Source organism: Belonocnema kinseyi, chromosome 9 (genome assembly GCF_010883055.1).
Source record: "Belonocnema kinseyi isolate 2016_QV_RU_SX_M_011 chromosome 9, B_treatae_v1, whole genome shotgun sequence".
Classification (NCBI taxonomy): Eukaryota; Metazoa; Arthropoda; class Insecta; order Hymenoptera; family Cynipidae; genus Belonocnema; species Belonocnema kinseyi.
The window spans coordinates 105984692-105996118 of NC_046665.1; the positions used below are offsets into that span (position 1 = coordinate 105984692).

General features: G+C 24.1%; 1 protein-coding gene across 1 annotated transcript in view; it reads left to right on the plus strand.

Moving 5' to 3' along the window:
* Positions 1-11427, plus strand: part of LOC117180353 (serine/threonine-protein kinase D1) — a 58856-nt gene that overhangs the window by 31191 nt on the left and 16238 nt on the right. The window contains exons 6-9 of the mRNA XM_033372807.1: positions 3363-3579; positions 3705-3834; positions 6415-6547; positions 6672-6854. Coding sequence (XP_033228698.1) covers positions 3363-3579; positions 3705-3834; positions 6415-6547; positions 6672-6854 — 663 coding nt within the window. The remainder of the gene's footprint in view (positions 1-3362; positions 3580-3704; positions 3835-6414; positions 6548-6671; positions 6855-11427) is intronic.

Here is an 11427-nt window from a genome sequence, read left to right on the forward strand (position 1 = left end):
CTGAATTCTTTTAAATTCACTTAATTCTACAAAATTCAATGCATTTTTTCTAGTTTTTTTTTAGTTTTTGTTTAATTCATTATAAATTCTTTCAAACTTTTCAGTTTGATGGAATTTTTGGATTTTTGTCGAATTCATTTGCATTTAACTTAAATTGTATTGAAGTCTTGTGAATTTATTGTGAATTCGTGGGAATTCACCTCAAATTCTTATAATTTTAAACTTATTCTTTTAATTAATTTATAAATGAAATCAAAATTTTTTTATTACAATTTTGGGCTTTAAATATAAAAAATATTTGAAAATTAAAAATTATTCATGGAAAAGTTACGGAATTTTTAAAATGAAGTTTTTCCACCACTCTGATATATTTCTATAATATTTTATGAATATTAAGAATATAATTAATATTAATTATTTTGAATTCTTTGACTTTTTTAATTCTCCTGAATTCTTCTAAATTCACGTTATTGTATAAAATTCAATGCATTTTTTCGAGTTTTTTTGTTGTTTTTGTTTAATTAATTATAAAGTCTTTTAAAATCACCTTGAATTCTTAGACATTTTATCACATTCTTTTTAATTTTCTTGGCATATAATCAACTCATTTCAAACTAGTGCATTCGATAAAATTTTTGAATTTTGTCGAATTCATTTGGATTTAACTTAAATAGTTTTTAACACTTATGAATTTATCGCGAATTCGTTGAAATTCATATAAAATTCTTATAAACTGAATTGCATTCTTTTAACTAATTTACAAATTAAATAAAAATATTTGTATTTCAATTACAAGAGATTCTGTATTAAAAATGTTACTAGATTAGAATTTTGGGCTTTAAATATAACAGATATTTGAAAATGAACAATTATTCATGGAAAAGTTAGGGAATTTTTAAAATGAAGTTTTTCCACCACTCTGCTATACTACTAGAATATTTAATTCTTTTGAATTCTGTTTACTTTTTTTTTAATTCACCTGAATTCTCCTAAATTTACCTAATTCTAAAAAATGCAATGTATTTTTTTGGGCTTTTTTTAGTTTTTGTTTAATTCTTTACAAAGTCTTTAAAACTCTCCTTGAATTCTGAGATATTTCATCAAATTCTTTTTAATTTTCTTGAAATTAAACAAAATCATTGTATCATCATGTATAATTTTTTATACAAATTTGATTTACTTGGTTGAAAACTCGCCTTTTTTTAGTTGAAAATTGCATTTTTGTCTGGAAAATTCAACATTTTGGATGAGATATTTTTTGTCGAAATATCAACTATTGCACTTTTGATCATTTATTTTGTCTTTGTTGAAAATTAATTGTTTTTCAACTGAAAATTAAATTCTTTCATTTTTAGTTCATAAAAAAATGTAGAATGGTCGGGAAAATAGAAAGTTAGTCTTGGAAAAGTCAGGGAATTTTGAAATTGGCATTTTTAAGCAAATATGATTTACAATTTATAGGGTGGCCGGTAGCAGAGAACTTTTTTTAGAAATTTCTTAAATTTACATTTTTTAATTTTTAAGATGTTTTAACTTTTAAAGCATAAATTTAAAAAAAAATAATTCTTTGATTCACAACGTAGCAAATTTTAAAAATATTAGAACTTTCTATGCATATTTTCGAATTTATTCCATTTTTGCGCCCTTAATTTTAGGTTTAATTTGAAATTCTTCTTTTTGGCAATATTTAATTTTAAGTGCCTCAAAGGTTTTGAAGGTTTAAATTTAAACATTCAAATTCGAGAGTCTAGTTTGATTCAAATTGTTTTAATAAGAATGTATACAATTTAATTTTAAAGGTTTGAAATTAAACCTATTAAAATGAATAGGATTTCAATCTGCAATTCTACAATACTGAATTTAAATTACAATACAGTTGTATTTTTTCGGGCGTTTTTTAGTTTTTGTTTAATTCTTTACAAAGTCTTTGAAACTCTCCTTGAATTCTGAAATATTTCATCAAATTCTTTTTAATTTTCTTGAAATTGAACAAAATCATTTCAAACTACAGAATTCAATAGAATTTTGGAATTTTGTTGATTTCATTTGAATTTAACTTAAGCCTTATGAATTTATTGTAAATTCGTTGAAATTCACCTTGAATTCATATAAATTTAATCGCATTCTTTTAATTATTTTATATATTAAATCAAAATTTATTTGAATCCATTTATAAATGATTCCGTATTAAAAATGTTACAAGACTTGAATTTTTGATTGTAAATATTTAAATAAATATAAATAAATAGATATAAATATTTAAATATCAAAAAATAATCACTGACTCATTTTGAAAGATTTCAAAAGAATAACAATTTTTTATCAAAATTCCCAGAAAAACCTTGAAAATTTTAAGGCAATTTTTTTAATCTTGCAGGATTTTCGAAAAATTGTAGGAAAAATGTCATTTTCAAGATAAAAACAACTTTTTTATTAGATTTTTTGGAAAATTTTTAAAATGATATTTTTAAACAGTTTTTCAGAGAATATATTTTTTAATTGAAAGCAAATTTTGATACATAAATAATTATTTCGGACTTCAAATGATTAAAATAATGTAACTTTTTTCATTTATAATTTTTTTTATTGATAATAGCGAGGATTTATATTTTTTGAAGTTTGAAATTCAAAAGCATTCCACTTGAGTGTTTTAAATTTCAGTTAAGTTTTTGTATCTTCATATAAAAATTTTTATTTGCAGTCGCAGAGTTGTTCTTTTTCGACCTAGGGTGACAAATATTGTAAATGATAAAAATAACTAATAATAAATAATACAAAATTAAAATACTATAAATTCCTGTGGATTCTTGTAGTTTTAAATTCTTAAAGGAAATTAAAACTACAATAAAGTACAGCAATATATAAAAAAGTACAAAATTCGTCCGACATATAGAAAAAATCTGTACTTTCCTGTAATTTTTGTTGTAACTTATTGCATTTATTTGTAGATTCCTACACTAGTTTTTTTTAATTCTTTTTAATTTTCTTGAAATTGAACAAAATCATTTCAAACTACAAAATTCAATAAAATTTTGTCGAATTAATTTGAATTTAACTTAAGCCTTATGAATTTATCGTGAATTCGTTGAAATTCACCTAGAATTCTTATAAATTTAATCGCATTCTTTTAATTAATTTATATATTAAATCAAAATTTATTTTAATCCATTTATAAATGATTCCGTATTAAAAATGTTACAAGACTAGAATTTTGGATTTTAAATATTTAAAATATTTAAACTGAAGTTTAAAAATTATTTAGGGAAAAATAAGGGGATATTTGAAATAAAGTTTTTCCGCCCCCATGCTATGCTTTTAAAATACTTGATTAATATTAAGAATATAATTAATATTGGATTTAGGTATCGAATATCCTGATAGTGGGGTTGGTAGTGAACCCGAAGGAAGATGTGATGGTAGAAATGAAGAAGGTGATGGAGATAGTGATGCTGAATGCTTGCCTCAACCACCTCAGCTCTTTCATTTAAACGATGAAAAGACGATGAATGGAAAATACTCTGAATTTTCTTCTGCCCATGACATTTCGACTGAGAGTTTGGAAAAATCGAGACCATCTAGGTTAGTTATTCAATTTAAACCCCTATTTCAATTTAATTATTTTATTTTCGAATTTTTATATCAATTCAATTTACTGTTAATTAAGAAGCATTTTGCAAATTGAATAATTTATTCTTTATTTTTAGTTGTAGCTCAACTCCTAGCAACAATATTCCATTAATGAGAATTGTGCAGAGTGTTAAACACACAAAGAAACGAGGCTCGCAAGTATTAAAAGAAGGATGGATGGTGCACTTTACAAACCGAGATCCTTCGGTAAGTATTTTTTTCTGGAACTCTTAATGAACAATTAGAAATTTACAGGGTTGCTACTAGTCAAGGAATTCCAGAAAGTCAGGGAATTTAAAACTGGTCTGGTTTTGTTGAAAATTCGGCTTTTTGGGTTGAAAATTCATATGGGTAGAAATTGCATTTTTTTGGTTAAAAATCACAATGCTTTGCTTTTAAAATTAATTTTTTTCAAAATATGAACTATTACACTTTTTTTGTTTGTTTAAAATCGAACTATTATGTTGAAATTTGTTATTTAACTGAGAATTTAACCCTCAAATGGTACACTCCTTTCTGGTCCCTATTTAAAGTACACTGGTGCGAATCTGGCTTTTGCATTTTCAACTTCGAATATAAAAAAGAAGATTGAGACTAGAAAAATGTTAAAAACACATGTTTTTTGTGTGAAGTTTCCTGCTGAATCTAATGGTTCTATAGAAATTTGAATAATCATTAATTTTCTCAATGATAATTTGTTATAAAGAAAGCAGCGTTTTTGAAAAATCACTTTTTTGGAAAAAAATCCCCATTTCTTCGCATTTTATTCAAATTAATTCAACTTTGCGGGATTTTGCAGTTAACGGAACGCACAATCAAGGAAACATATTGTTTATGCCGAGAATGTGAATCTAGTATTTTTCCTGGCAGTATATTTCCTGGCAACAATTACATGAAAATCTTTTTATTTAGAATTTCTCTCGAATTTTTTCAACAAGAAATGCTTACTATTCGCGACATATTTCGCAGTCGATACTTTGCACTCTATTCAACTTCATTCCCTTACATCTGATGGAAAAAATTACAGTTTTACCAAATTTGTTGAAAATTATTATGAAAAATGGATAAATAACAAATAAATGTACTTAAACATACTTACATTCAACAAACTAACGGAACTCCTTTACTTGAGAACAATATTTAGAAATTCCAGCTCGCAACACTTTACCATACGTAAAAGGTACACAGGTGCTGATTCGCACCACTTTGATTTTCTCGTCCTTCTATCTCGGAAAGATCAACTGAACTTGAACTAACCGGAATTGGGCCTGAAACCTTGGGGTTCGGACGTATTTTTCGTGGTGGGGATAATCCTGTACAGCTGTCTATGGTCAAATGCTACCAACTTTTTAAAACCGGAGGTGCGAATTCGCACTAGTACACCGTTTGAGGGTTAAATATTCCATGTTTGATTAAAAATGTAACTTCATCAGTTGAAAATTCAACTTATTTTTTGACTGAAAAACAGTTCTTTTATTGAAAATTTATTTTTTTACCTGAAAATAGAACGATTTCTTTTTTTGTCGAAAATTTCCCTTTTTTCATAGAAGTTTAATCTCCTTGATTGAAAATGTAACTCTTTTGTTGAAAATTTAACTATTTTGTTGAAAACTGGTTGTATTTTTAGTAAAAAATTAGTTTTTTAACTAAAATAAAATATTTGGTTAGAATTTTTTTCTATTTAAGATTCATTATTTCAGTTAAAAATTCATTTATTTGTTTGAAAATATAACTAGTTTGTTGAAAATTAGCCATTTTCTATTCGAAAATAAAGGTTTTTAAATAAAAATGTAAATATTCCATTTTTTATTGAAAATGTATAATTTTTTATACAAATTTCATTTACTAGGTTGAAAACTCGACTTTTTTGAGTTGAAAATTGTATTTTTGTCTGGGAAATTCAACATTTTGGATGAGATATTTTTTGTCGAAATATCAACTATTGCACTTTTGATCATTTATTTTGTCTTTGTTGAAAATTAATTGTTTTTCAACTGAAAATTAAATTCTTTAATTTTTAGTTCATAAAAAAATGTAGAATGGTCGGGAAAATAGAAAGTTAGTCTTGGAAAAGTCAGGGAATTTTGAAATTGGCATTTTTAAGCACATATGATTTACAATTTATAGGGTGGCCGGTAGCAGAGAACTTTTTTAGAAATTTCTTAAATTTACATTTTTTAATTTTTAAGATGTTTTAACTTTTAAAGAATAAATTTAAAAAAAATAATTCTTTGATTCACAACGTAGCAAATTTTAAAAATTTTAGAACTTTCTATGCATATTTTCGAATTTATTCCATTTTTGCGCCCTTAAATTTTAGGTTTAATTTGGAATTCTTCTTTTTGGCAATATTTAATTTTAAGTGCCTCAAAAATAAAGGTGTTTAGTTTTAAAGGTTTAAATTTAAACATTCAAATTCGAGAGTCTAGTTTGATACAAATTGTTTTAATAAGAACGTATACAATTTAATTTTAAAGGTCTTGAAATTAAACCTATTAAAATGAATAGGATTTCAATCTGCAATTCTACAATACTGAATTTAAATTACAATACAGTTTTGAATATTGTAGTTTAAAAAATTTCTAGAATTTCTTGAAATGCTTGAATTAAAGTATTTCTATATCACAACATTTTTTCTAAGTGTGGGAAGTAGTTGTGAAATAACCGGGAATTAATAACCATAATCTAACTTTTTAACAAACTTTTATTTTGATTTTCTTATTTCAACTATTATTTTATTACACTTTCGATATGTCCGAGTTCTGATATTAACTCTTGATATTTCAGAGAAAAAGACATTATTGGAGACTCGATTCCAAATCGTTAACTTTTTTCCAAAGTGATACAGGATCGAAGTATTATAAGGAAATACCTCTTGGTGAAATTTTGGCAATTGAACCACCTACAGCTGCCCACACTCGTCAGTATTTTATTCTTTTAGTCTAATTTCCAAAATTATCGTTATCTATCCACAATATTAATTCAATTTAGTAGTAATGGTATTTTTAAAAATAAAAAATTGAGCATAAAAGATCTTTTTTTAGAAACGATGCACTGTTTTGAATTAAGAACAGCAAATTTGGATTACTATGTGGGAGAAGATCCAATGTTTGCTAGTGGAAGTAATGGTCAAGTTCCTCCTCCGGAAAGTGGAATTGGCGCACATTTAGCCAGATCCTGGGAAACTAGCATACGACAGGCTCTAATGCCTGTTACATCAGCAACGAGTAAGTTCAATTATTTTGTTTAAAAAAAAAAGTTTAAATATAAATAATATTAAATATTATATTATATTAATTATTATAATAATTAAATATTGTGTAATATAATTAATTATAATATATATTAATAATTATTATAATAATTAAATAATAATATTAAATATTTTATTTCAGACCAGAAAACTCTAAGGAATTTTTTAGCTAAAAAAAAGAGAAATGCATTTTCTGTCATGGGATTTATAAAGTTATGATAGAAAAAAGTTTAATCCCAGACTTGAGACTCTTGTCCCATTAGTGAAAAGTCGACTATTATATTTTTGTATTAAAAATTCATCTTTTCTGGTTAAAAATTCTACTATTTTGTTGAAAACTTAATTATGTTGTTTAAAAATTCAACAGATTTCTTGAAAAGTTAAATTTTTGGCCGTTGAACTACTGTGCTAAAAATTTGGTTGAAACTTCTTTTTTTTTTATAAATTAATTTTTTTTAATAATAATGTAAACATTCCATTTTTAGTTGAAAATTAACTGTTTTTAGTCGATAAGTCAATTCTTTTGTTAATAATTAGCCGTTTATTATGGAAAATTAAGTTTTTGAACTGAAAATTGAACTATTTTATTTTTGGTTAAACATTGATCATTTTTAGTGGAAAAGTCAACAATTTTGATGGAATTGAACTTCTTCGTTAAAAAGTCTACTTTTTTGTTGAAAATTTATCCTTTTTGGGTAAAAATTCTATTCTCTTGGTAGAAAATGCAACTAATTTCTGAAAAAGTCATCATTCTTAGTTTAAAATTCAACTTTCGTCTTTTTGGATAGAAAATTCGTTATTTTTTATTGAAAATTCATCGTTTAGTAAAAAAAATTTTTATTAAAAAATCGACTGTTATATTTTTGGTGCAGAATTGATCTTTTTTTGGTAAAACATTCTACTATTTAGTTGAAAATTTAATTATTTTGTTATAAATTCAACTGCTTTGTTGTAAAGACATCTTTTTTGGCCGAAAATTAAACTGTTTGTTTGACAGTTGAACTTCTTTGTTTAAATATTAATTTTTTTGGTTGAATATTTAGCTATTTTATTAAAACTTTTTTTTTTAGTTGAAAATTGGTCGTTTTTAGTTGAAAATTCGTGGGTTTTGTTAAAAATTTGTTAAAAATTCATCTTTTTGGTACCAAATTAATGTTTTGATCTGAAAACTTTAATATTCTCTTTCTATCTGTAGATTCTACAATTTGGTTCAAATTTGTTGCTTTTTTGACTGAAAAATCTTCTTCAATTTTAGTTAATCTGCTTTGTTTGAGAATTTTTGAAATTCCTCTGTTTTTAGCTTAAACCGACTTTTTTAAAAAATAAATTTGTTGTTGAAATATAAACTATTACATTTTTTGTTGAGAATTCTTCTTAAAAATTTTAAAATCAACTATTGGGATGGAGATTAACCTCTATGGTTGAAAATTATTTGTTTTGTTAAAAAATTATCATTTTAGTTTAAAATTCATCTGTTTGGTTGACAATCGAACTATTTTGTTAAAGGATTTCGACTTTTTTAGTTAAAAAATGTATCTTTTTTTGTTTGAAAATTAAACTGTTGGAGTAAAAATTCAAATATTTGATTAAAAATGTATGTTTTTTTCCTTAGAAATACAACTGTTTTGTTACAAGTTCGTCTCTTTCGCTTCAAACTTCAATTATTTGGTTGTAAATGCTACTTTTCGGTTAAAACTAATTTTTTTTATTCTACTATTCGATTAAAAATGCATCTCTTTGGATAAAAAAATTAACTATTTGTTTAAAAATGGATATATTTTGTTGAAAAATTATTTATTTTGTTGGAAATTTAACTATTTTGTGAAAAAGTGATTTTCTTTATTGAAAATTTCACTATTTTTATGCCAATTTGTCTTTTTGAATTGAAAGTTTATCCGTTTGGATTGAAAATTCGTCTTCGTAGTTTGAAAATTCAACAAATGCTTAAAAGTTTAACTATTTTATTGAAAATTCAGCTCGTTGGCTTGAAAACTCAACTTTTTGGTTGTAAATGCCACTATTTGGTGTAAGGTTTCTTTTTAAATTCAACTCTTTAGTTGAAAATTGATATTTCTTGTTAAAAATTCAGCTATTTGGTTGTACATACTACTTTTCGGTTAACATAAATTTTATTTTTGAAAATTCAGTTCCTTTATTTAAAATTCAGGTATTTGGTTAAAAAATAAAAAATGATGTTAAAAAATAATTATTTTGTTGGAAATTTAACTATTTTATGAAAAATTAATATTTTTTGTGTGAAAAATTTAAATATTTTTATGTAAATTCTTATTTTTTGATAGAAAATTCATCTTCAGAGTTTGAAAATTCATCTATGTGGTTAAAAGTTTAAATATTTTAATCAAAATTCGTCTCGTTTGCTGGAAAGTTCAACTTCTTGGTTGTAAATGCAACTATTTTGTGAAAAATGATTTTTTGTTGTTGAAAATTCAACTATTTGGTTGAAAAAATCATCTTTCTTATATGAAAACTATTTTTGTTGTTGTTAAAAATTCATCTCTTTGGGTAGGAAATTAATCTTCTTTAGTTGAAAGCTCAGTTTTTTTTAACTATATATATCGACTATTATTTACAAATTTATTTTGTACTCATGTACGTAATTTTGGAAAATTCGCAAACAAATTTTCCTGAAGATAATTTTTTTAGTTCTAAATTTTATTATTTGGTTAAAAATTTGACAATTTTCTTAAAAAGAAATCCTTTTTGGTTGCAAATTCAACTGTTTTATTAAAAATTCTTCCTTATGGTTCAAAAATTAAACTTTTTTCGTAGAACATTACCGTTTTGTTTAAAATTCATATTTTGTTGCTGAAGTCTTTTTTGGATGAAAAAAATTAACTTATTGTTTACAATTCTTATTTTAATGTTTGAAAGTGAACTGGAATCTTCTTTGGGTGTTAATTTAACTTTTTTAATCCATTTCTTTTAGAAGAAATTAAAAAAAAAATAAAAATGCAACTGTTCTGTTGAAAATTCAACTCTATTTAGAAAATTCGTCTTTTTGATGTAAAAATTCACCTGCTTTAACTGAAATGCACTCTTACTTGGATGCAATTGTTTGTTTGAAAATTAAACTATATTGTTAAAAAATCATACTTTTTGGTTTAAAATTCTACTGTTTTGTTGAAAATTTAACTATTTCGTAGAAAATTTACTTTTTGTTTAAAATTTATATTTTGCTCATATTTATTTAAAAATTTATCGGTTTTAGTACAAATTTCATCTTTCTTGGATTGAAATACAACTATTTGGTATAGAATTCAACTATTTTGTTAAAAATTCATCCTTTTTGGTTAAAAATTCGTCTTTTTGGATTGAAAATTCAATTTTTTTCGTAAAAACTTATTTTTTTGTTTAGAAATTCATATTTTGATCGCAAAAAAAAGGCTTATGTATTTGGTTGAGATTTTAACTGTTAGATGGAAAAGTCTTTTTTTTATATTAATTTTTCAATTTCTTAAGATTGATCTTTTTTGGTTGAAAATTCTCCTTTTTCATAAAAAAATAATAGATTTCTTGGTTTAAAATTTCATTTTTTTTGTCCAAATGCATCAGTTGCCTCGAAAATTAATTTTTTGCTTAAAAAACATATTTTTCGTTTAAAAATCAATTCTCGTATAGAAAACTCGTCTTTTGGCTTGGAGGTGCAACAGTTTAGATGAACTTTTATTTTTTTATTGAGTGAAAATTATTTTATTTTTTTTTTTTGAAAATTCGTCTTTTTCGTTTTAAGATTCTTTATTTTTTGTTGTATAAATTTGGTCTTTTTTATTAAAATTTACACCACGACGCTTTTTTGTTGGGAATTTATTTTTTTAGGTTGAAGATTTAACTATTATGTTGAAAATTTAATTTTCTTGTTGAAAATTCAAGTATTTTGTCAGAAAATAAATAAATTTTTCAAAAATAATTAAATTTTCAATCTAAAAAGATGAATTCACAAAAAAATGTAAAAGTTGATATTTCAACCAAAAAAGATGAAAGTTAATTTTTTCAAATTAATTTTGCAACCAAAAAGGCGCATTTTCAACAAATGTGTTTAAATTTCCATACAAAAAATGTTTTAGTTTGACTTTTCAACATTCAATTATAATATTTAAACAACAAGTATATTTCCTGTAAATATACTTGAATTGAATACCCAAATTTTTTAATTTTTAACCAAACAGTTGCTTTTGTTCTAAAAAACAGATGCAGTTTCTTCTAAAATAGATGAATTTTTGAAATAAGAACACAAATTTAAAAAAGAAATAGTTGTGTTTTTATCCAAAAAAGTGTTTAGTTCACTTTTCAACACCAAAAGATGAATTTTAAACAAGTTAATTTGTTAGAAAAAAGTTGCATTATAAAAACAACAGTTGAATATTTTCTCTGGCCATTAATAATTAAAGACCAGAATCTTGAACTTGTAATATTTTTTAAATAGAATCTTATACGAGGGTGGATTGATAAGTTTCCGGCCTGACCAAGAAAAACAACGTTTTTAAGAATTTTTTTTTTTTATTTCTCAACATAATCTCCTCCAAGGC